The sequence below is a fragment of the Pinus tabuliformis genome, chromosome Q (genome assembly GCF_031772625.1).
Source record: "Pinus tabuliformis cultivar Carrire ecotype Pingquan chromosome Q, CPIR1, whole genome shotgun sequence".
Classification (NCBI taxonomy): Eukaryota; Viridiplantae; Streptophyta; class Pinopsida; order Pinales; family Pinaceae; genus Pinus; species Pinus tabuliformis.
Window position 1 is genome coordinate 14,786,585 of NC_142296.1, and position 27,455 is coordinate 14,814,039.

Consider the following 27,455-nt stretch of genomic DNA (forward strand, 5'->3'; position numbering starts at 1 on the left):
AGGGCGTAGGCAACAAGAGGAAGAGTGTGGACAATAGCTAGTTGGGTGAGTTTTCATTTCCTAGTTTTGCATCATTCATGGCTTCTCAAAGTAGTGTTTCAAGTGCCTCTAGATTGGGTGAGTTTTTCATTTTGTATTATTGTAATTTTGCAGCAATCATGGCTTCTCAAAGTTGTGTTTCAAGTGCCCCTAAAGCCACTCAAGCAAGCAGGCAGCAAGAATATTATCCTCTATGGAAGTATGTTACCAAAGTGAAGCAGATGGGTTCTGGTGGTACATGGGAATGGAAGTGCAATTTGTGCAAAAATGAAAAGACCTTCAAGGGTTCTTGCACAAGAGTGAAGGCTCACATTTTGCATGAAGAGATAAAGGGTATTTTATGTGTGTGCACATACCAAAAATGCAGAGGTAAGGGCTGGATTCAAGAAAGAGAGTGATGATGCTCGAAGGTTGAAGGATCAAAGAAGCAAAATCAGCATGGGCACTACCAATCCTCGCATGTCTGATAGCGTTGAGCCAAGGATTGTTCAAGAAGCAAGAAAGAGGAGGGCACTAGAAGTAGAAGTTGAGTTATCAAAGCCATCAACTCCAATTCAAGACAACAAATTGGTGAAAATGCTTGATAGTCAAGGGAGAGAAGAAGCTGACTCAAGAGTGGCAAGGGCCATCTTTGCTTGTGGCATCCCCTTTAATGTGGTTCGATCCCCATATTGGCAAGATTTGGTGAGAGTGATTAACAAAGCTCCTCAAGGTTACAAAGGCCCAAACTATGAAAAAGTCAGAACAATTTTGTTGAAGAAAGAGAGGCAACTTCTTGATGATGTTCTCAAACCAATTCGTACCTCATGGGGTAGTACAGGGGTTTCTATTATCTCAGATGGCTGGACTGATACAAGACGCAGGCCTTTGATTAATGTCATTGCATCATCACCAAAAGGAGCCATGTTCATCAAAGCAAAAGATTGTTCGGGTGAGATAAAGGATAGTAAGTTCATCGCTGATATTTTAATTTCTGTTATTGAACAAGTAGGTTCAGAAAATGTGGTGCAAGTTATCACAGATAATGCACCTATTTCCAAAGCCGCAGGCTTGATTGTTGAGAGTAGATACAATCACATATTTTGGACTCACATTGTCCACAATTTGAATATGATTTTAGAAGAGATTGAGGCAAAAACAGAATGGATTAAGGAGGTCACAGGGCAGGCTAGGGAGATTATAAAATTCATCACCAACCACCACCAATCTCAAGCAATATATTGAGAATACTCCAAATTGGAGTTGTTGAAAGTTGTCGAGACACGATATGCCTCAAACTTCATCATGTCGCGTCGCCTTGTTGATGTTAAAAATGCATTAATGAGTATGGTGGTGCGTCCAACTTGGGCCGAGTGGAGACATGTAGATTCAGAGAAGGGAAGTATGGTGAGGAGGGTGTTAGTTGATGAAGATTGGTGGAGCAAGATTGATTTCTTGCTCAAGTTCACATCGTTTGCATTTGATTTTCTTCGAGTTATAGACACACAAAAACCTTTCTTAGGAGAGGTTTATGATGGCATGGGTACCATGGTTGAGAAAACTGTGGAAATTATTACATAAGAGGCTCCCACACTTCTTTTTGTGGATTTTGATTTTGCTGAACAAGTGAGGTCCATTATTGTTACCAGGTGGAATGGCTTCAACGCTCCATTGCACACTTTGGCACATGCTCTGAATCCAAAATTTTATGATGAAGAATTCATTGTTGAAAGCAATGGGAAGAGGAAGGCTCCACATAAGGATAAGGAGGTGGCAAATGGAATGAAGAAATCCTTTCAAAGGATATTTCCAGCTTCTTTACAAACTGATGTAAGGCAAGAATTTGCTTGTTTTGCTGCTGGATTAGAGGATTTTGCAGACATATCAGCTTTGGATGAGAGGAGGACCATGGACCCAATTAAGTGGTGGACTTGTCATGGGGCAAGTGGTGTTCATTTGCAAAGTCTTGCCACTCGTATCCTATCACAAGTGGCAAGCTCTTCATCAACAGAATGGAATTGGAGCACCTACAGTTTCATTCATAGTGTGAAGCGCAACAGGTTGGGATCGCAGAAGGCAGAGGACCTTGTATATGTGCATTCAAACCTACACCTTGTGTCTCATAGGGGTGAAGAATATACAAGTGGACCTCATAAAGAATGGGATGTGGATGCAAAATGTTCAGATTTAGAGCTCTCTCTTTCTGCTCTTGATATTTCTGCCAGTGGTGATGCAAGTGCATCTGGAAGCACTAGTAGAGTTGCCTCTTTTGCTGAACAAGCATCTTGTTCTATCTTTGCTGATGAGGATGAGGAGTTGTATTAGTAATGATATGTTGATGTAGCCATGATTGTCTTTAGTTCATGTTTTATTTCAGTTTTAGCACATAATGTAAAGCCTCATCTATAAAGGCTAATTTTGGATATTTGCATCATGTAATCATCTGTTGGAGACTTGGAGTTAATATAAATTTGGATTTCCTTCTAAAATGTCATTTATATGTCTCATTCTTTCTTTTCTTGCAAAATAATGTGTTATAAATTATAATTTATTTAATATTGACTATATATATATATATATATATATGATGTTTCGGCTGCATTTCCATTTTCCAGGGCTCGCGTTTCGAGCCGTCCCCGTTTCAGAAACTTCTGGATGTTTCGGCATTTCGTGCAACTTAGCTTTTGATCAATATGGTTTATAGTCGAGTGGGCACATGACAGCTAGTGAATATTTCTCAGTTTCTTACATATATACATGTGTAATGTGTATATGCATAGTAGCATATATAGTACACATAGACCGACATATCTAGACATATATACTAATGATAGACACCTCTATAGACATACTGTAGTACGCAGCCCTGGCATATTATTTGCACGAGATGGTCCTTTATTTCCCAACTTGATCAAGACATTAATTGTGTTACATATCAATTTTAAATATTATGTGATGTTACTGAGGACTCATGTAGGTAAGCATAGCTGTAAGGAAGAAGGCAACATTGGATGTTAATGTTCTTGCTAGCATGCATGTGAACTTGCTTGCTTATGTAAATGTATGCTTGTTACCATTGGCATGTTCACCAACCCATCTGTTTGGAAGTCCCTTCTCCATGCATGTATAATAAATAAGGCATTATTATGGGCAAACCGCCTGGGGTATTGCAATAGTTGGCTAGTCAGAATAGATCTTAAACTAATTTCTAATGTAGTGAACATATGCTTGATTGTGTGACATTTCTTTTTCCGCATATTTAATGATTTAACAAAAAGATAAAGCACACCTGTTGATCTTTTTTCCTCACTAGGAAAAGGGAGTCAAGGTTGAGGGAAATCTTTGGTGAAATTGAAGAGTGCTGTCCTTTGTTTTTAGAAAGGTGGTTCCTCTGTATGAAGGATAATTTTCAGTTGTGTTCATCATGTGTAGTAGGAGAAGAATGCTAGACAGCAAGCTAACATAGAGGCTTATAAACTCAAAGAGAATGATGCTACTCTTGCATTAACATATAAGATTTAAATCATTTATCCGTACTTAAGGGTGGACTAGATAATTCTCTTACTAATCACAGTGTAAAACAAATTTTTAATATTTATAAAAACTGCACTGCTGAAATAAATATATTTTTCCCCTTAATCAAATATATTGTAAGCAAATGAGACAACCATGATTTGCAGGAAGAAAATAAACAGAGAATAAGGTAAATTGGTAGAGAAGTTTGAAGGATTATTTCATTATAAGTGCAAAGGGTTTGAGCAGATTCATACACGCAAGGTTTCACTCAGCAGATGTTAGGATGAGCCGTAAAAATGATATGAGTTTGGAAATATTTCTTTATGGAGCTCTTCTCAAATAAACTCCAAATATGAGGTCCAGTTCAATATTTTGGAAATGGCAGGGCACACAGGTCTCTGCAAAATTCCTATGATACAACTTAAATGAAATTTCAAAGTGCTTGCCTTTGTGCGTTGGGGCTCTCACAAACTTGAAAATATAGGGAAGTCAAAATTATGCTTTGAAGTGAACCCCTTCTTTGTTAAAAAAGGCTCCATATATACTCTCTCAAAGCTTGTCAAGGACGTGCAGGAAACCTAACTGGCTTATCTGTTTTATATCTTGTGGCTTTAGCAATTGTAGCTGTAGCTTGATCAGCCCACATTTCCCTCAACATTGACTCCCCTTTTTTGCTGAGGAAAAGAGATCAACGATGCCATATATATTCTTTAGCTACAGTGAAAAGAAAATAGAACTACAATAACAAAGACACACAATGGAATACCATGCACACACACAATATTTACCTCGAAGAAACTTGATGCCGGAAAACTCTACCGAAATGAAGCACTGTGCCTTTCTTCTTGTTGTACAATGGAGATTATAATGCAGATTACAAAGAGGTCCAAACTCACTGTGAAGCTACACTATGGTCTGTTACAGTTCTCCATAAATTGCTTCTCCCACTCTGCTCTACTAGTCCCTTCTTCAGACATACTGCTCATAATATGGAATAGTGATGACGACCAAAAGAAAGTGAACCCTTTTTCCCTCCTTTTGTTAGGTTTTTGAGAGCTAGAAGTAGGGTTAGGTTTAGGGTTTTATAAACCTCTTAGTATCTTCATGATGCTTCTAGAATTCTTTGGCAGACTCTAGACGTTACTAACATTGAATGGATGAGTCATAGGGGGCTGATATGGCTTCAACACATACTTGTGGAGAAAATATTAGTGGCTACCTTGCCAAGGCCATAACTTTCATCTTTTAGTGAAGAGCTTTGTTTTAGGGACACAATAGCTTGTTGGAAAGATCTCAATGAATAGAGCAATTTTTGGAGGTGATGTATACCTTGGGGAATTGTTAGTTGAAGGCAGGCCTGAAAATGCATCTAAAGTTTAGGTCTTGAAAATTTGACATAATGAGGGGCATTTTTGAGCTGTCCCAGCATAGCCATCTGGATCAGTGGTCCCAAATTCTATTCCCCCCATTCTAGAGCGCCATGAAAACGTTGTAGCAGCTATGTAGATTCATTTTGGATCATATTATCAAATAATATCATACACACACATATATACATATACTTGAATAAACACACATGTATGTGTGTTTTTTTAATGTATATGGTGCTTCATACGAAATAACTTTTGGCAATAAGGAAACTTATTGGGTACATGTAATTTTGCAGATCAGCACAGGTGATGTTATGGGAGATATGCATGGGGCATATGGCTTTTTATTGGATATGGTGCTTCCTGCCAAATAACTTTTGGCAATAAGGAAACTTAAACGGGTGCATGTAATTTTGCAGATCAGCACAGGTGATGTTATGGGAGATATGCATGGGGCATATTTAACTGAAGAGATTTTGAAACAGGCAGAATTGGATGGGAGTAATATTGTGGTTTATGCTCTTGGTGGTCACCAAATGAAAGCGGCAGGAGCTGTTTTGATTGGTGGGTTGTTTTCCTTTGTTGCTGTATAAGATTAGGATATTCAAGCATTGTTATTTCAGACTTTGAAATCACAGATAGCTTATTTAATCAGTCACCAGATCTATTATCCGCTAATCATACTTGAAGTTAGTGAGATCTAAGAGATTATTTACATTAATATCTCTCTTGCTTGAGCTTTGACTGCATGGCATTTATGCAGGAGATAACAGTGGGTTGAGCTCCATTGGATTTTTTGAAGCATTGCCATTTGTGTTTCCTTCACTATATCTACAGATGGTAGTGCGGCGTTTCCTTCAGAAGCATCCTCCAGATATTGTGGTAATGTCATTTATGCATTTTTGCAAATGATTTTATTTCTTGTTTATTAATGTAAGTTGTGCTAGACATTCGGAAATTTGGATGCATTACAAAGAAGTATGTACAATTACAACATAATGTTTTTGTTATATAATCTAAGATAAGATATTTCTATTAATGTCCAATAAACATACACAAAAGCAGGTCAATGGAACTTAAAGGTACATCCAACACGAATACAATGTGGGAATGTGAAGGCAACTTCTGTATTGATGCTGAAAACAAATGAAAGCAAAATGAAGGAACCATAACTAAATATGTAGCTAAGCTACTCAAAGTACAATGATACAGTAGAAAGTCTAGAGATTGAAGATCCCACTGTTGAATGTGCAAGAGAGAGAGAGAGAGAGATAGAGAAAGAGAGATGAAGGATGCAAGGTCTGTTGTGTGAAATTTTAATTAATGTTGCAGTTAGCTGGTTATTATTCTCCTATCAATTGATTATTTTTCTTCTGCTTATATTTGCGGCAAATACTGAATAAAACACAACTGCAATTTCACTGAAAAATAAATAACCATAGGAACTGAGAAAATTATGCACATAGAAAATTGTAATACCTTCAAAATGACGCTAGAGAGGCTCTTCGAGAAGGAGAAAATTACAATTCACAACCTTCATAGTCATGAATTAACACATTTAATTCAATGCGCACTTGCAAAGTGCAAAAGAGCAAAAATTAAGAAGTCTAAAACAAATTGCTTTCTGGTTAATGCTTGGTTTGACGAGGAATGCAAAAAAGCAAGGAGAATGTGGAAAGAGTCAAACAAGGATAACATAAAGCTCAAAGCTTACAAGCAATTATTAAGCAAGAAAAAGGCTGATTTCATGGTTTCAAGGAGGGAAGAACTAATCTTCCTTGGGAAAAATAATCCCAAATTATTTTGGAAGGAGCTCCAATCGAAAAAGATACAAATTGGAAATAATATTACAACTTCTAAATGGTTTGACTATGCAAGACAACTCTATGAGCGGGTTTCCAAGGTTGACCCTCCCCCCTTGGTCAACACTGATACTGAACTCTTCACGGTACAAGAGGTAGAGATGGGTATCAAGAAGTTGGGTGTTGGAAAAGCAAAAGACTTAGCTGAACTCCAAGCAGAATATCTAAAGTGGGGCTCAAAGATTCTTGCACTTCACATTACAAAAATCTTCAACAACATCATACAACTAGGGCTCCCCACAGATTGGACAACTAGTATGGCAATACCTCTTTTCAAGAGCAGTGATGTCAATAATCCCTCCAATTATAGGACCATCATGATAAACCCTTTGTTTGCAAAGCTATTTGGAAGCACACTAGAAAACAAAATTAGCAAGTGGGCAGAAGAAAGAGTTAAGCATGCTAAAGGGCAAGTAGGTTTTAGACCCAAACATTCCACAGTTGATCATTGTATAACTTTAAGGCACATCATTGAAAAAGTTTGGGAGAAAAAGGAAGAAGTCTTTTGTTGCTTTGTTGATTCAGAAAGCGTTTGACTCGGTTCTTAGGGATAAGCTTTGGCACAGAATGGAGGAACGTGGGGTTCCTAAACATTTGAGAGCAGCTGTGCATAGGTTGTATGAAGAGGTGAAAGTCAAAATTAGAGCTTCAGCAAGCATTTATGAAAGTTTTAGAAGCAATATCGGGGTCAAGTAAGGTTGCCCACTGTCTCCTACCCTTTTTGGTTTATATATCGGCAAGCTTGAAGAGTGGTTAAATTCGCAAGGGGGTGATGGTATTTGTTAGTTTCCTATACCAATAGGAGTCATAATTTTGAATAACTAATGTTAAGCCTTGTAATATTGTACATACCTTTGCTTTCTGCAAATGTTTTCCATATTAAAAAATTAAAAAATGTAAAGAGGGTAGATCCTAAAAGAATAATCAAAGGACAAAAAGAATAAGAAAAGGTCAAAAAAGAAAGATATATGAACCCCAAAAGACAAAAAGAGACCATGAAAGTGTGCAAGTCAAAATGCCACTACTATTTACTTTTATGCATAATAAATGATTGTGTGCAGCTTGTTACTCATGCCACAATCCATGGTAATCAAACTGTTTAATCTTGATTATACCATGCTTTGAATTTTATGTTTATAGTTAGAGAATAAAATTTGACCAAAGAGTGTAATCTTGGTAGATTATTAGATAGGCAGAGTAAATAAAATGAGCTCATCAGTTTAATCTGAGCCCTTGGATGATATAAGGTTAGAATTAGATAGTTTACTTTGTAAAAGAAAAGAAAAGATTGATAAGGGTTTGCTAGCTTAAATGCACCCAAATAAAATGAAGAAAAAATGGTAGGATGAGTAAATGGGTAAGTAGTAGAAAGGTTGCAGAAATATCATGTGATTACACAAAAGCACTTATGTCATTGTTTTAAATGCATCTTTCAAATGAGCATAAGCAGTAAACAAAGCAAAGACAATGGTTCACAATATGGTTTATTTAACATCCCTTCATTCATTTCACCCCTTTATTTCACTAATTTCCCATAAAAAAGTTCTAGTACTTAAATCCTTTAAGTCAAAGGGGCTCAGAGCATTTCTCTGACTTTTGGAGGGACCGGACCCTCGGCTTGATGACTTATAGGCACAAGTACTAGAACCCCCTTCATAGAAAATTCATCTCCCTTCATTTCCCCTCATTTCCCTAATAAAATCACACTTTCCTATGGTTGACATCACTTACCTAGGAAAAATGGGAACCCCCATGTAAAACCCTTTCATACAAAAAACCCACAAAAAAGCCTTTTACTAAGTATAAAGCTAAGTGCGCAAAAGTTTAATTTACCCTTGTACTAAGGAAAAACCCACCCCGCCATCACATTTTCATATTAATTTATGATATTATTATATAATTTCCTCGAAAACACCATTATCCCGTATTAAATTAATTCCCTTATGTAAAATACCCCAACCCCTTAGTTTTAATAAAAACTAATATAAACTACCCCTTATCCTGATGTAACTTCACTTGATTTACCTAACCCTCGTAAAACTTAAGGTAATCCCGTATCGGCTTCACTCGACTCCCTAATCCCTCACTAAACCCGACCCGATCATTTAACCCAGGATTAGTTCCTAAACTAATCCCGAACCATCATAATTAAACCAGTGGGCCCCCCATCAATTCCCATCATTTCCCCCTGTGCAGCTTTGCCTCCCGACTACCGTTGATCATCCCTCCCCCACATCCAATGACGCACAACCATATCGGCCGCGCCCGATGGCTGAACAATAACCACCCGATAAAGTGGTTTTTCTCCTGGCCCCCGATGCTACGTGTCAGACGATGTATGGCATCGGGTGACCCCTCTCGAAAACTGCCCGCACCACAAAAGCGGTGCGATGACCCTCCAAAACCGCTTCCCCCATTTAACCGAAAACCGTCAACTGTTCATCCGAAAGTGAAACCCGCCAAAATTAGTCATTTTCTCTATAAAAAGCCGCGAAGCCCTCTTTCGCCCTTTTTTCGCGCATTCTCTTTGTAAGCTGTGTAAACCTTTTCTACTCCTGTAAACGTCAAAATTACCCACAAACTTCCAATTCCGCTCCAGAAGACGCTACAGGCAACGTAGCCACCTTTTTAGACCAATGTTACTTGGGAGCGGAATTGGAAGTCTGTGGGTTCTACCTTTTAGTCTATAATTATTTTGGTTAGTATATCAAACAAATAATATATATTTTAATTCTTTTTATATTAATTTTATATAATCCTTTGTATTTATTGATATGTATATTATTTGAATAGTGCTTTGATTAGTGTCATTTATAGTGTTGGTATACTTAATAAGTACCCCACTCTACATATTCATTACATTTTGGTGAATTAGGTATTTACCTAGTACTTCAACAATTAATTCGTTACCCTGTACTTAGACGTGTTCAATATTAACTAGTAGGTATACTAGGGCAGTACATATGTTGCATGCATATGTAGCTATCATATGCATGCCTCGTATGCACACTAATATTCACATTTTGTTGGCAATTTTAGGTGGGTCATTACACTATATTGGCATTTTTGTGTCACTTGATCCGACAATTATTTAGCAGGTTAAAGTAGGATTGTGTGCAATAAGCTTGCTGGGGCAAGCATTAATTTCAGTTTTCAGTTTGCAGTAACCAGTGTTTGGTTTTCAGTTGCAGAGTTAATTAGTTGCAAGTACGGTTGCCGGTTTCAGGTAAAAGGTTGAGAGCATCCAATGGATTAGGCCTCTGGTCTATCGGGGTTTTTGTTGCCATCTATGATCGACAACATCCCCATGGAGCCAACTGTTATGACACTTTTAGTTAATGGTTTTGAGGCGCTGACAGTTTCAGTGTCAATGCTAATTTGTAAAAAATAGTATAAAAGCACTGATAACTAGATTATTAGCGTCAATTTGGAAGTGTAATCAAGCGAGCGTTGACAATTAATTTGTCAACGACAAATCTCTGTTTTTTTCCTGTAAAACACAATAACTTTGGGTACATATTCCAAACAATTGGAAGAGAAATTTTAAAAACCAAAAGAGGTTTTTTTTATTAACAAGCTCATTTAAAAAAGCCTCTTTTAGTTTTTACACAGGTGTAATGGTTTGAGAGATTCAAAGGGATCTTTGAAGCCTATTTTTCAGGATTTTGCAATTTAGTTTTTTCTTGTTTTAGTCACTATTTTAAAAATTAGTTTTCGAACAACTGGGGATGAATTTTTGAAAACCCAAAGAGTCTTTTGGAGGGAATGAACCAATTAACAAAAACCTCTTTCAGGTTTTACACAACTATCACAGTTTGAGAGTTTCGAATGGATCTTTGAAGCCTATTTTCAGGAATTTGCCAGAATTATTTTTTTCTATTTTTAGAAAAAAAATGCCCAATCAGTTGGAGAGCCACCTCATCAATTTGACTTGGGGTTAGATCTTATCTCCTTGATTATTTGATTTAGTAAGCTATAGATAGATGAAGAGGTTTGAGATCCATTATTTTTGGATCTTGAACAGTTTGTAAGTAGTTTATAAAGACTATCATTTATGTAATGTACAAGGTTGGACTTTGAAGAGAAAACCTATTGTAACTATGTGCATTTGATTAATAGAAGAACTTTGGATAGAAGTATAAGGGTTTTATACCAAAGATTCATTTTTCAGCATTTGTGGTATGTTTCTTAGTGTTATGTTCTTTCTTTGTTATTCATTGAGTGTTTAAGCTTCTCATCTGAATCAATAAGTAGATGTAGAATTCATGTCACAATGCTCTATATCTTATATTCATATATTCACCTTTCAGTTGATGAGTTAAATACAGAATTTCTCATTATGATGCTCTGTTTTTAAAGCTCTGAGTGTATTCCTCTTCTTCCTTTCATGCTATAAATGATTAATGTCTAGCATAGTGCTGAAATACACGGCTTTGGAATGCAAAATCCTTACAAACCAAGCTATTCTTAACTCAGATTATTTGACTCCATTGCCTAATGGTTTTTTCCCATACTCCAACCCTAAGTCACCAGGTTCGAGTTCGAGTTCGAGTTCGAGGACCTTGAAATTCGAATAAAGTTCGGCAACTCAAATTTTGTCGATAAAATTCGACATATAGAAATTCGAAAAAAAAAATGTATATTAAAGATAGAGGGCAGATTTATACACTTATAAAGACTATCTTATTGTTAGAAATTATATTAATAATGGAGTCAAAGCATAATTCGATGAAAAGCTTGAAATGTATAGGAAAAATCAGCAAGTTATGTAGCACATGAAAATTGCTAATGAGTCAACCATATTGACAAAGAAATAATGAAAATTTCTAAAAGATACCATTTGATCACCAACCAAAATATGATGTAACCATCAAAGCGAATAGAACAGTAAACAGTCATCAAATAAGAGTGAACAGCAGCCTTTATCTTCATTAGCAGTTTTGGTTACATCAAGTGATTAAGAGGACTGAATGCCTCTCAAAATACTCTTACTCAAAACACCCAAAACCCCCACCAAAGAAGTTTAAACAGATCTGAAAGTACAGATATAATTTGTGTTTAAAGTTCAGGCCAGCATTGACAGATTTATTACAGCAATTGTTGTATTCAAAGGACAGCCTTGCAATTTCACATATATTGACTCAACATACCTGGAAACATATCTATTTAGTGCTGGTATATAAAACCTGAATACCTTTATCACTTCATGTGAATCCTCAAGGCATGAAAAACAAGCACAGATTCTAGAAAATATCCCAAAAAAATTAAAACATGATTATAAGAAATCCTGTAGGCTGTAACTTTGTAAGCAACCATTCATAACTATTTTTTAAAGATAGATTGGCATAAAAAAAATATACAAAAACAGCAAATATATATTCTTTTGGCAGTTCAATGAAAAACTCTGCATTATAATTTATAAGATAAAAAGAGAGTTTAAACTTTAAACTTTAAAGTAGCAGCTAGCTTGGCAGTTTTAGGCTCTAGCAAATTGTTCATGCAAAAACTAAACTAGAACTCTAAAACAGGAACACAAGTTTTATTCTTGACGTTCCTGTTGCCCACTTGTTATATCAAAAAGTTCTATGTCATCAAGAGCAGTATGAGATATGAATCCGCTAGATGCTTCAGCACCAGATTCATCAGCGAATTCCCTGTCACTATCAATGTACAAATCAGCATCATCCATTGTTGCATTTGGAACAGGATCGATCCACGGAGTAGAAGAATTGGATGACTCTTCAGACACAGTTCAGACTCCAGAGCTCAGATTTCAAAGAGGAATTTCGGTGATCTCAGATATAGTTTTTTGGTGATCTCAATGAGACAGAATTTCGTGAAGGCATAGTATATTGAAGAGATATTGAAGAGATATTGAAGAGATGATCTCCAAACCCTTGATCAGTCACTGTTTTAGTTACAAACTTACAACCATATAACTACTTGACGACAGTGACATGTAACTCATTTAAGTGACATAAAAATACCTAACACATTTCTATGTCATTTGCATCAGTTGGGCATTCACTGTTTGGGCAAATTTCACAAATTTGGATGACTGTTATAACTGTTTTGAAGTGCATGTTAAGGTCTGATATATCATTGTAAATTGCAGAGATGATTTCGGTCTCGGTGCTAAATTTTGGACAAGGTCTCGGTGCTAAATTTTGGACAGAGGCACAGCCGGCTGCCGCACAGGACGTGAGTAACTCCACCAGGCTCCAGCAAACAAATAATTTGTAACATTATGGACCATGGTTCGTTCCATTACTAAGTTATAACTATGACGGAAAAACTTACAAGTTACAGGCACAGCACGCGGCAGTTTTCTTTGTTTCTGGAAAAACCCGAGCCCGTCAAGCCTTCAAGGTGTAGACTGTAGTCTATGGCGTCTGCGGCGGCAATGAAAACTTAAACAACGAAACCCGAGCCCGTCAAGGTGTCCGTGTAGTCTCTGTCTTGTAGACTGTAGTCTATGGCGTCTGCGGCAATGAAAACTTAAACAACGAAACCAATGAAACCTAAAAGGCTAAAACAGCAACACTCATACCCGCGGGCGCGAAAAAAAACGAATTTTAACGCATCTAAACGAATTTCAACGCATCTAAACGATTTTAATGGCGAATTTAATCGACAAAAATTCGAATACGGCATGAAATTCGAATACGGCATGAAATACGGCGAACTTGAACGAACATATTCGTTTCAGCTTGAAATACGGCGAATTTCGAATTTTATGGATTAAAAACGGCGAATCCGGTGACTTAGCTCCAACCACACCAACAAATTTTACATTAATCTGTCCATAGAGCGTTTAACAGACCTACTACCGTTGTGACCTAGGGTAGTTGAGTTTGAGGAGAGATCCCCCTCTAGATTGAGGGGCTAACTTCAATACCAAAGCGGTTAAAGGTTACCTTAGAGTTTTTCCCTCACAGCCAGGGTTTTCTCTAAGTGATAACAAATTCATCCCTAGTTAAGAGGGAGTGTTGAAATATGTAACTGTAAAGACCATAAACTGAAATTCGGTAATAATTAGAACTAAAATACAGTAAGAACCAAACTGAATTGAAATACAATAAGAGAATTTGGACACCTACCTGAATTGCTGCTTGCTCTGGTGTAGTTGATGGCGTTGTGGTTGCTTCTGATACCAATTACCGGGAAACCAATTCCACCCAGCCTAGACTGAGCAGAGCCTGGCTGCTCAATCCAGTAAGCTTCTCGCAGAAGCTCACTGTCCCCCGTGCCCCGAACCTCAGATACCTAAAGCTCTTCCCTTAGTCAATTGTCTTTCTCTGGTTTGTCCTCCCTTCTCTGCTGATTTTCTCCTCTGCCTTGCTGCCCCCCGTGATCGGCTCAGATCAGTGGTTTTATAATTGCAGGCTTGGCGGTGGCCGCCCTCCTGCCTACGGCCACCGCTCTTCCTCCTCCCGACACGCCTCCGCATGCATTTCACTCTCAGATACCTTTCTCTCTGATCTTCTGTACGTTACTTATCTTTCATGTTTGGCCCTTGCGTTACCTTTTACATAAGTTTGATATTTTATATCTTTTGTTTATTATAAACTTTAATTTTATGAAGTTTAATATTATATATATATTTATAAGTTTTAAATTTTATATTTATAACAAAGTTTAATTCACATTTATGTTTAATATGAAATTTATCAAATCAGTTTTTTAATATAAAGTTTGGAAGGGTCATTACATACACTCCCCCTTCAAAAACTTCGTCCCGAAGTTAGATTTCAAATTTTTTGTTTTAATGTTTAAGAGACTATAAAATTAGAGTTTTAGGTTTATGATTTTAAATGGATAATTCTTACCCTACCCAGGTTCCCAAGCTATTCTATAATCATCCTATCCTTCCTAATCTCTTCCGCTCCCATCCTATCCGTCCTCTACTGGAGTATGCCATGGCGTCAGTTTTACTGACCTAACCATTCATAACTCTAAGGTGACAGCGTCGGTTATACTGACCTGATTCCCAGTAGGCATCCGACAGTCATCATCACACGTCTAGGGGAGCGTGATTCACACAGTCCTCCCATGACTCCAGGGTTCGGAGGATAAACGGTGGGTAACACCTCCACCCCTCCCAGTAGAATTAGGGCTAATACTTTATCATAGAATCACTTTGAGCTTTAATGGTTCTGAGGTTCGGTCATCACGTGGTTATCCCGGTAACTGTTCATTACCTGCAATCATACACTTACCCATACATTTGTAAAATGTGCATTAGCATATTCAAAATAACTTCATGTATTATTCACATATGACATTACAGTATAACATATTTTGCCATATTCCATGCATGTCATTTGACCTTCATCTAGAATGTATTCACTTCCTGCCTTCTATTCCATTGTTCATGTTGACATGCATAAATAAAACAAATTTATAATATCTTAATTTCTATCAGAAGTAAAATCATTTACGGTCTTTAACTTTACCTTGACAATTATAAAAATGAACCGCATATATCGTTTTGGTATCCATGTACCAGCAGAATTTAAACATATATATAATGTCGCAAAATCTCACGTATATTTATAATCATTCAAAAATGTTTCTGAGTCTCTGATTGCAGTGAAGTAAATATATACTAAACATAGTTTAAAGTTCTTCAAAATTGACATAGATTAGGGTATCTTTGGCATATGTCCTCTGTATCTTCCCAAGTTGCTGATCCAGGACTATACTTGTCCCATTGGACCTTAACTTGGTCCACCAGGCGGTTCCTCAGCTGTCGAACCCTACGTTCCAGTATACGTAATGGTTCGACCGTTACGACTCCCTCGTCCGATACCTGCAATTCCTTCCATTGAAGGTTATGAGATAGATCAGCTATATAATGCCTTAATACAGAAACATGAAATACATTATGAATTCTATGCAGGTGAGGTGGCAGGGCGAGACGATAGGCAACAGGTCCAACTCTTCCCATGATTTTAAATGGTCCAATAAATTGGGGTGACAACTTTGTTCCTTTTTCGAATCGAATAGTACTTTTATTTGGTTTGATGCGGATGAAGACCTGATCCCCTACTTCATACCTCCTATCAATTCGGTGAGCATCCGCATAACTCTTTTGTCTATCCTGTGCTTCCTTTAATCGTTGTCTAATTTGTCTTACCTGTGCTTCCATTTCATGGATTAATTCTGGTCCTATTATCACTCGATCTTCTAACCTGTCCCAACTTAACGGAGTTCTGCAAGGTCTGCCATATAAAGCTTCAAATGGAGGCATCCCAATCGAACTGTGGTAACTGTTGTTGTATGCAAATTCGACTAAGGGTAAGTACTTTTCCCAATGTGATTGCCGATCCATCACATACATTCGCAACATGTCTTCAAGTACTTGACTTACCCTTTCAGTTTGTCCATCAGTCTCAGGATGGTAAGCAGTGCTTAAATTTAGCTGAGTACCTAAGGCTGTTTTCATACAAGTCCAGAATCTAGAGGTGAATCGCGAATCTCTATCAGATATAATCTTTTTAGGTACTCCATGAGATCTAATAACTTCATTTATGAATACTCGAGCTACGTTAGCAACATCGTAGGTATCTCTTACGGGAATGAAATGGGCGCTTTTTGTTAATTTATCCACCACTACCAAAATGGCATTGTGTCTTTGAGAAGTAAGAGGTATTCCAGTGATAAAATCCATCGAAATGGTCTCCCATTTAGACATAGGAATGTCGTGGGGTTGTAAGAGGCCCGCTGGGTGACAATGATCTGCCTTTACTTGCTGACATTCCAAACATTTTGCAACAAATTGAGTGATATCACGCTTCATGCCTACCCAAAAGAAGAGCTTCTTGGTATCCGCATACATCTTCCCTACTCCAAGATGAGCACAATATACTGCTTTGTGGGCTTCCCCAAGGATGGTATCTCGAAGATCTTTATCATCAGGAATATACATCCTTCCATGGAATCGTAAGATCCCATCGTTTTCTAATTCATATCCCTCAAATTTAGATTCTTTTGCCCTATTACCTTCAAGACCTGCTCTTACCTTTAAATACCAGCTGTCTTTTATAAGATGATCCAGTACTCGTTGTCTTAAGTCTACTTTAATGGGTATGAGAGAAAATATCCGAGGTCTTCTGCTTAAAGCATCTGCTACCACATTTTCCTTTCCCTTAATGTATGATATTTCGAAGTCATATTCACTTAGGAATTCGCTCCAGCGCCTTTGCCTGGCATTTAAGTCTCTTTGGGTGAACAAATATTGTAGACTTTGATGGTCGCTTTTAAGTGTAAAACTTCGTCCCACTAGATAGTGCCTCCAAATCTTTAAAGCTAGTACTACAACGGCTAGTTCTAAATCGTGAGTAGCATAGAGTTCTTCATGAGGTTTTAACTTTCTGGAAGCATATGCTATCACTCCTCTATCCTGCATCAACACTGCACCCAGCCCTTGTTTGGATGCATCAGTACATACAGTAAAATCTTTGTCCATGTCTGGGACTCTTAGGATTGGTGCACTGGTGAGTAGTCTTTTGAGTTCAGAGAATGCTTTATTACATTCCTTGGTCCATTCGTACTTAACACCTTTATGCTGAAGGGTGGTAATTGGCTTTGCGATTTTGGAGAATCCCTCCACAAATCTTCGGTAATAACCGGCTAAACCCATAAAGCTTCGTATCTCATGTGCATTTTTTGGTATTGGCCAGTCCATGATCGCTTTTATCTTCTCGGGATCTACTGAAATCCCTTCACCTGATATGATGTGACCCAAATAATGAATCTTTTCCTGAAAGAATGAACACTTGGATAGTTTTCCATATAACCGATGTTCTCTAAGGCAGGACAATACTATCCGCAAATGATCTTCATGCTCTTTCTCATTCTTGGAATAGATGAGAATATCATCTAAAAAGACTTGCACAAATTGATCAAGATATTCACGGAAAACACTGTTCATAAGATTCATAAATACGGCTGGCGCATTTGTTAATCCAAAGGGTACCACCGTAAATTCATAGTGTCCAAAACGTGTCCAGAATGCAGTCTTAGAAATATCATTTTCAGAAATCCCATTTTCAGAAATCCTTAGCTGATGATATCCTGAGCGAAGATCAATTTTTGAAAAGACAGCAGCTCCTTTCATTTGATTGAAAAGATCATCGATTCGAGGCATAGGGTATTGATTCTTTATTGTAGCTCGATTCAAGTCTCGATAATCTATGCATAATCTTAAAGATCCATCTTTCTTCTTCACAAAAATTACAGGAGCGCCCCAAGGTGATGTACTGGGCCGAATATGCCCTATATTCAGTAGTTCCTTTAATTGAATTTGCAATTCCTGAAGTTCTGGAGCTGTCATTCTATAAGGCGTTTTAGAGATTGGTTGGGTACCTGGTTTTAATTCAATAGTGAGATCCAATTCTCTTACCGGGGGTAATCCAGGTAGTTCTTTTGGAAATATATCCGGGGATTCGGCTAACACCGGATATTGTTCTAAGGATGGCTCTTTTCCATGGCTTACTTCTTGAATTGCGTAAGCCTGACAGCCTTTCCTTAAACAACGCTTCATCTGCGTCGCTGAAATGTAGTGTAAGGAAACTTCCCTCCTGATTCCTTGGATTTGGATTACTTCTCCTTCATCATTTATGCCTAGAATCTTTTTCCCATAACAGTCTACCCAAGCTTGGTGGGCTTCTAGCCAGTCCATACCTATGATAAGATCATACGTTCCTAAGGCTGTGACATAAACTTTCAGTTTAGTCGTACAGACCCCTAGGTCAATTTTGCATTGATCCACACTCAAGCCCACGGTTTGGACTTCTCCTGAGGCCAGTTCCACTTGATGGAAATCATTTTGTCTATGAGCTGCCAACCCACATTTGTTTAATGCATATGATGAAATGAAACTATCTGTGGCACCAGTGTCAAATAAGATTTTGAGTTTTATACCATTGATAATACCTGAAGATTCCACTACAGTGGATTGATGTGCTGCCTGGTCGTTGCCGACTACTGCGTGAATTCTATGATTACCTCGATTGTTTGATATCGGTTCCTTTCCAGTCCTATGCAACATATTCGACGAAGCTTCTGGGCAGTCACGTTGAAAATGCGGTCCCCCACATCCCCAACAATTAAGCTGCATTGATCCTCTTGAATCGGGACGTGAATTTCTAGAGAACGAGTTTCGTCCTCTCATGTTGATTCCTCTCGAATTTCTTCCTCTACTAGCGGTCCCTCGAGATGTCCATGGACTGGTGTTTGATGATTCCGCGGCTATAGTGTTTACTGCCATGGAAGCTCTTGTCCCCACATTTCTTGGGGTAAACCTGTTACCGTAAGGTGGCCTCGAGCCACCTTCTCTGAAGAAGTTTCGGGGGGTCTTTCCTGGAAATCCTGGTTGGATAGGCCCTGCTGGCCCCATATCTTTTTTGATTCCAAGGTGTTCTTCAGCATAACGACCACATTCGACTGCCTCTGCTACTGATGATGGCTTCCACATGCTTACCAAGGCTCTGATGCGAGGATTTAACCCAAATATGAAGCGTTCAGCTTGACGTTCATCAGAGTCTAAGTAGTGAATGTATTTTACAAGCTCCATAAACCTTATCTCGTACTCTTCCACCGTTTTACTTCCCTGAACTAATGTATGAAAGGCTCTGGCTTGCTGTTGTTGGAAGTATGGAGGTAAATACTTTGCGCGGTACCTTTCCTCAAATAGTTCCCAAGGGACATTATCCGATGTAAGGTGTAACTGCTTCTCCAGATTTCCCCACCAAATCAAGGCGCTTTCCTTTAATTGAAACACGACAATTTTTGTTTTTGCAGAAGAAGAATATTTTCTTAACCTAAAGCATCTGTTCATTCCCTCTAACCACGCTTCAGCGCGTTCACCTGCTCGACCTCCTGAGAATTCTGGGAGTCTAATTTTCTGAAGCTCCCTGGAAATGTCTTCTTTCAATCTTCTGGGCTCAAAATTATTTGGTTCTGCTGAACTGGTGACTACATGCTGAAATTCCTCTTTGGTTTTAGCCTTAGTTGATTCCTTTAATGTCTCCAATAAGGCTTCCAAAGAGTTCATTATCACAGTCAACTCTGGCGCTGGGGCGTTTGATGTTGATAATGGTCTAGGTGGTGACGATTGTGATGGGGATGATGATGGCGACGGTGGCGGCATTAATGGTGGTGATGCTGCCTGGTCGCGTCGTCATCGCTCATATGTCCTTACCATTGTAATGGTCCCTGAACACATAATAAAATTTCTATAAATATTTTGAGGTAGACAACCGAATTTAACACATAATTTTCTTTTGCAACTTCACATTTGTAAACGGGTATAGTTTTGCTATTTTTGTCCGCTAGGCAGATCTTATTGGTACTGAGGTCAAGGAGGGTGGTCTCGCGACCCCCTTGTCCTAATGCAGGGTATTCTATCCTAATATGAATAATGCAGAAGTATGGTTTATAAGCTCCTAAGGTAAGACATCCAAAGTTTATTCACCAATGACATCCACGATTGAAAAAAAATATAAAATGTCTCATTACAATATATGCCAGTAACATACCCACCATACCTCAATCTAGCTATTACTTTTAAGGAAGGTCGTACATATTTACATTCAGAATATATTACTTGGATATGGATTAAATCTATAATATGAAGGGTTGTTTTGGTTCCATATCAGTTTGACCTTTAGCCGAAAATTTACCCTGGACATGTCATGATTAAAATCTAGAAGGGATATAGTTCAGCAGTATATCATAAAAGTAGATTGGGTTCAAACGGAGGAAATAAATTAGGATGTGTAAGAACCAGTTTTGTCTTACGAATGACTCCGTCAAAAGATATGATTAGTACACTTTTGTCCTCTAAGTTATGCTTTGAAAATTAGTTTTTTTTTTTTTTTTTTTAACAAAATGACTATAACTGCCACATTAACAAGGAAAAAACTTGGACAGAAAGTTCAATTTATTTACAGACTCAAGGTAAAACCATAAATCACTGGGCCAACTGGCCCAATTCATGGTTCCACATTGTCCACTCTAATCCTAAATCTTATCATTATAGTATGAACATTCATTATTAGAATTGTTGAGTTTAGATCTTGTCATTGTAGTGTGAGCATTCATTATTGGAATTGTTGAGTTTAGATGGTAGTTTTTGCAATAATTTAGAAATCTAATGAACAAAAAGGAAACTCGTTTTTGTTCTTCTCTATCAAATTTCTTAAATATTTTCCATCAAATCTCTGAAATATTCCAAAATCTATAACCACGTTAAATTCAACTCAAACAAATAGTGTTTTCACATAACTATCTTATTCATGAAATCCCATACATTTCAGATTTTTTGAGACTCTGAATCAATTCAAACATGGTCAAAATTTTCTGCTGCGACGAGAAGAACCTTAATGTAAAAGGGATCACGAGGAAAACCACAAGTTTGAAAATGGTGCATTTTGAACAACTTTTAGCCCACTCCCGGTTCTGGGTAGCTGGAAAAAGGAAATAAAGGTGCCAGTGGGCAGGACACCTGATCGATTTTAATTAATTTATTTTATTTCAGTTGTTTTCAAGTTGGATATTTTGAAAAGTTTTTTTTTTTTTTTTTTAATTTTTTTAGAATTACTGGATACACACCTTGCGGACTCGCTGGAGCATTCCTTCACCACCATTTTTTTTTACAGTCTGTACCACCGATGGGATCCAAGCACCGTATACAGATCATTGTCATTCTGTTTCATTTGTGGTGTTATCCATACTCTTATGCATTGAGGCAGAATTGATTACTAATATAGTTTTCTCGTTAAGAAACATCCCTTGCGTAATTGTAAAATGTCGGAAAATTTTAGACACAGCCATTCTAAAATAGAACTCGCGTCTGAGGTAACCCTAAAATAGGGGCACACGCTGATACAAATTTATCGTGGTATATCATATCTCTATGGAGAAATATCTTTTGTAATTAGAGTTTCCGTGACATAACTCAATGAACTGATGGGAACTTTAGAAGCATCCTTTCTTACGCTGATAAAATTTTTAACGGCACTCAAGTAATCGCGACAGCGTTTAGACAAAAGATTAAAGAAAACAATATAAGTCTGTTAACTTACAGTTAGCCGCATTTTCATAGTGTTTTCCTCATTAGCAGGCTTGCTGCAATAGTTAGACATTTCTACGCATCAAATCTTTATTGCCTGAAGATCAGTTTGGTCGCCTTAAGGTAACTATAGCTTGAACTAACAGAAATCACTGTATTTCAATTAAAAAAAAAAGGCATGCGAAACATAATTTCCCTTATAAATTCACGATTATGCTCTCATGGAAACTGAGCTGCGTATTTCACAATAAGTAACGACAAAAGTTTATCCACCGGAAATGGTTAGCCGCCTTTAAATAAGGAAACGCTCGATTCCAGCACCTCCTAGCATCAATTAACCTGACTCAACTCTTCCAATTTTCATATGCATCTGCATTCACAACTGGATACCATATGTAAAGACCATCATCGGATTCCTTCATAAGCTGCCGAAGATATGGATCTACAGATATCCACAGATTCTGCACAGCGACATCTCCAGATGATCCATCTTTGCCCACGCTTCCAAGATCCACTTGGGTTTCTCTGATATTCAAATGTGAATCTGTAACGGGCCCTTCGTTGGCATATGCGACTAATATTAGCTCTCTGTTGGGAACTCTCTGCTCCATGATGAAATCCTTCAGAGGATAAAATTCACTTAATTCCACAGATATTCCATGAAAACTACACGAATTTCTTCCCATTGAAATCGAAATCCTCCAACGCGCACAAAATTAGAGGAAAATCCAACGCACGGTTAAAGCGGCTTAATTTCGAATGCTGTTTCGGTAAATAAAAAGCATTTTTTTTATTTTTTATTTTTATATTTCACGCTACAACCAAAACCAGACTCCTCGCACGAGATTTCCCGACCATGGACTGTATTGCTGGACGAACAGTCAAATTTTCACGGCAAGGACCGAACCCGAGCTAGGTCGAATTGCGCAGAACACGCAATTCACATCCCGCTTCTCTACGGCAGTGAGGTCTCAAAAAAAAGACTCCAGATCAGAGGGTTGTGGTTCAATACTCAGTTCTGCCTCTGTGATATGACCGAAATGAATGTAAATTAATAGCAGAAGCTGAGAGACAATTAAAACATGGGGATAATCTTACGTACACAGAGTCAAGGAAAAATAATTTCTTGCCTCTGGCGACATTCCAACAGAAAATTTAACAGATAAAATTCAGCAGAGAGTTACATAATGCGTAGGGCCGGTAAGGTCGAAAGGGTTTGAACAAACCCTCTGATACCATATGTAAAGACCATAAACTGAAATTCGGTAATAACCAGAACTAAAATACAGTAAGAACCAAAACTGAACTGAAATACAATAAGAGAATTTGGACACCTACCTGAACTGTTGCCTGCTCTGGTGTAGTTGATGGCGTTGTGGTTGCTTCTGATACCAATTACCGGGAAACCAATTCCACCCAGCCTAGACTGAGCAGAGCCTGGCTGCTCAATCCAGTAAGCTTCTCACAGAAGCTCACTGTCTCCCGTGCCCCGAACCTCAGATACCTAAAGCTCTTCCCTTAGTCAATTGTCTTTCTCTGGTTTGTCCTCCCTTCTTTGTTGATTTTCTCCTCTGCCTTGCTGCCCCCCGTGATCGGCTCAGATCAGTGGTTTTATAATTGAAGGCTTGGCGGTCGCCGCCCTCCTGCCTACGGCCACCGCTCTTCCTCCTCCCGACACGCCTCCGCATGCATTTCACTCTCAGATACCTTTCTCTCTGATCTTCTGTATGTTACTTGTCTTTCATGTTTGGCCCTTGCGTTACCTTTTACATAAGTTTGATATTTTATATCTTTTGTTTATTATAAACTTTAATTTTATGAAGTTTAATATTATATTTATATATCTATATATATATATATATATATATATATATATATTTATAAGTTTTAAATTTTATATTTATAACAAAGTTTAATTCACATTTATGTTTAATATGAAATTTATCAAATCAGTTTTTTAATATAAAGTTTGGAAGGGTCATTACAGTAACTAGGTTCGGTCTTCATAATGACATATGTAATCATGATTTTATGTATTTGATGTAAAGAGAAAAATAAATTTATTATTGTCATTCTTGAGGCATGGGTTTCATGCTTAAGGAATTTTTTTTTTATAGGTCAAACACCCATTGAGTGCTTCTAGGTTTGTCATAGAGTCAATTGAGTCATTGTCATGTATAGAAAACCCTTTTGGGCATGTTACATATTTTAAAGGAAATTTTATTTAAGTCAAATTAGAGTCAAAGACCCTCCAAGACCTTGTCATAGTGCTACAACAAGTCGACCTTCAAAAGATGACAAGTCGGCCTACCAAGAGGATCAAGTTGGCCTATTAGGGCACTCGAAGAAGCCTATAAATAAGAGTACTCGGCCTCATTCAAATGACATTCATCAATCAACAAGAAGTTTGATAAAAGGAGAAGTGACCTAAAGCGAACGAAGAAATGGAAGACTTCAATGAAGGAGAATCCGAATTTTAAAGCTCTGTTTTTAGGGCTGAAATTCCCCACATGTGCGAAAAAGTCTAGGCATCATTTAGTGCAACAGAGACCGAATTGTTGCAGTCATTATAGGAGGCGGAGAACAAGTGAAAGAGGACCCATTTTGCAAGCCGAGTTGGAGAAGAAGCTACTGTCCAAGCGAAGGAGAAAAGGGAAGAAAAACACCATTTTTGTCTCACACATGCCAACTAAGGTTTCTGCAGTGAAGGCCTAGACCTCAATCTTGAAGCAGCTGGCCAAAATTTGAGGAGACGCTGAAATCTGGAGTGTTGCAGCAAGTTTGGCCAGTGTTGACTTTGTGGAAGAAGAGTTCATCAAAGAAGTGACTTGACTTGGTGATCCAAAATGGATTTTGGATAGACTCCTAAGTCTAAGTGTTCATCACAGAGGAAAATGAAAGTCCAAGGAAGTTCCTGGACATAGCCCCATTGCAAAGATATTTTCATTCTGAATCTACTGCAACTTAAATGGGCAAAAATGGACTTAGGATGTAGAAGTTATCGCAGAAAGAAGATGCTCTTTGTTCTTTGGAAAAAGAGGGAAAATCTCCTAAAAATGGCAAAAGAATCCTTATAAAGGGAATTCGCATCAGAGGAGGTCCAAAAGGCAGACTTAAGAGGAGGCAGAAGAGACCCCGATTGTCGATCCCCGACATATCGGGTCGGAGGCAGGCACATGCACATGACATAAGGTAAGGACCCCGGGCCGATGCGATATTACGATTGCTGATATCGGCGGATCGGCATTGGCGATGGCATGAGACAAGGGACAGACCCCCGGGCCAATGCGACTTGCGATTGTGATATATCGCATCGCAATGTCGCGTTGCAGCGATATAAAGGGGCGATTACAAGCCGGACCCGATGGGTTTTATAAACCCGGCCTTATAAAATTTGAGTTTTGGTAAAAAGGGATTTCCTATGTATAAGCGCGTTTCGGTGTAAAAACCGAAATACAAAGGAAAGCGATAAAGCGGACCCGAAGGGGAATTATAGGTGCAATTATAAAATTTGAGTTCCGTAAGTAGGATTTCGGGCGGGCCTTAGATGGTAAATGGTATTGGGCCAGCTCCAACCAATCCCATACAATGAATGACGCATGGCTGGCGGAGGAGAGAGGAAAACCGTCTTTTCGGGCGGGTAACCTCCGTATTCCTAAGCCACCCAAAATCGCATATTGACCGTTGGATTAGAGATCCCGTAGATCGATGGTGGGGCTTGTGCTAGCGGCCAAAGGCGGACCCAATGTGACTATAGGGCGATTTTGATATAATTTGAAGTCTGATAAAAAGGATTTTGTCGGGTTTTTGAATGATTTCCCGTGTATTTGGGATTTTACCCAAAACACTTATACGATGCGATATGCTGCCTAATGGCAGACCCGATAGGGATTTTAGGGGCGATTAAATGGAATTTCACATCCAGATCTCACGTCCGACAGTGTATTTTCCAGAAATCTTTGTGTAATGCAATTTTCTCCGTTTTCAGGTTTTTGCCTAAGAGAAGGCCCCGAAACATCTGTAACCGCTCCTGATCATCATGCCACGCTGCAAGTAGGTGTTTTTACAGGCAATGATGCATTTTGAAGCCACAGAGTCGTAGAGCTAGATGGCCAGTCGAACTGACAAGGAGCAGGGAAGCCGCAGAGGCACAAAGAGATGATGATACGCAGAGAAACGGCTGGGGTAGCCGTAAAACCGGAAAAGTACCTCAAAGGAGGTAGAGAGCTCAATTGAGAGAAAGCAGTAGCAAAAGCTGAAGTGCAGAGCAGTTGAGGGAGCCTTGGAATCACTTGGAGTTCAAGTGAAAAGCCAGAGAGTTGAAAGTTGCAGAAAGCCCAAGCCAGAGCCAAAGAAGCCAGAGCTGAAGAGCGAGAGCTAGAGCTAGAGCTAGAGCCACGAGCCAGAGCCAGAGCCGAGAGCCAGAGCGAGAGCGCAGAGCCAAAAAGCCGAGAGCTTCAAGAGCCAGGGATAAGATGGTGTCTAAACCCATTGTGTTCTGTGTAAACCAATGGAGTTGAGCCAGGAGCTTGTAAAAGGACTTATACCATAATCCCAGAGAGCCTAGTCGAGTTGACTAGAGCTCACGGAGACGTAGCCCAAGAGTTTTGGGTGAACTCCTAATTAAATTGCTGTCTTATGTGTTTGTTTTATGGCTGCATTGTTTACTGTTATATGTATGTTATATCAGCATAAACAACAGAATTTTAAAGCACATAAACAGTCAAAAATAAACACAAGCATACACCTTATTTTCAAGCACATATTTAATTCCGCATTGGTTAATCATAAAGACTTGGGAATATTTAAGCTTTGGAAGTGGGAGAGGTTCTTGTAAGTTAGACAAGAAGCCTAAGTGCCCCATTTTCAGATCAGGTGGTATCAGAGCTTGAGATTGATTAACCCCACCTTCAAAGAAGGTTATATCAGAATGCTTGATTGACAGAGCAAAGATTGCTTGTCTGGAAGGTGTTTGGGCAGTCAAGGATTGATTGTATGCTTGTTGCAGATTGACTATTGTGTGAGTTTGCAGAGGTGAAGGGAAAGCTATTGATAGCTCAGTCCAGGAAGGACAAGAAGGAAGAAGGGCTGAAGGCATTCTTCTATCCCAAAGGACCTCAAGGCAATCCTTGAAGCACAAGAGGTTTGTTGCAAAAGGTTGCTGAATAAGCTCTTTGTTAATCTTGTTTGAAGTTCTTTTGTTCATTGGCATAATGACAACTTCTACAAGTGAGTCCTCAAATTCCTCCTTCATCACAAGAGTCTTTGATGAGGACATGAAGTAAGACTTGTCCACCATGATGGATATGGTGAGAGAAATGTAAGAACCTGAACTATAAGCTAATTTCTAAATAGTGGAACCTGAAATAATGAATACAAAATTTTAAAGAAATTTAATCTAATGGATACTAACCTTTCTGCTTTGCTGAAAATCTGTCTACTCTGTTGCAGTTCTTGTCCAGCTGTTTGCTCTGCTGAAAATCTATCTGCTCTGCTGCAATTTTTGATCGGCTGTGTCACCAAAACGGCCAAAACCACCTTGCCGAACTGAGTACAACCTACGTACTCAGTCTCAGAAAGCTTTCAGTTGAAGCAATTTGATTCCCCGTG

The 27,455-nt window shown here is 38.4% G+C and overlaps 1 protein-coding gene across 1 annotated transcript in view; it reads left to right on the forward strand.

The window, feature by feature from the left end:
* Positions 1-27,455, forward strand: part of LOC149218023 (uncharacterized) — a 245,419-nt gene that overhangs the window by 25,678 nt on the left and 192,286 nt on the right. Inside the window, exons 2-3 of the mRNA XM_089386459.1 lie at positions 5,324-5,468; positions 5,668-5,786. Coding sequence (XP_089242585.1) covers positions 5,324-5,468; positions 5,668-5,786 — 264 coding nt within the window. The remainder of the gene's footprint in view (positions 1-5,323; positions 5,469-5,667; positions 5,787-27,455) is intronic.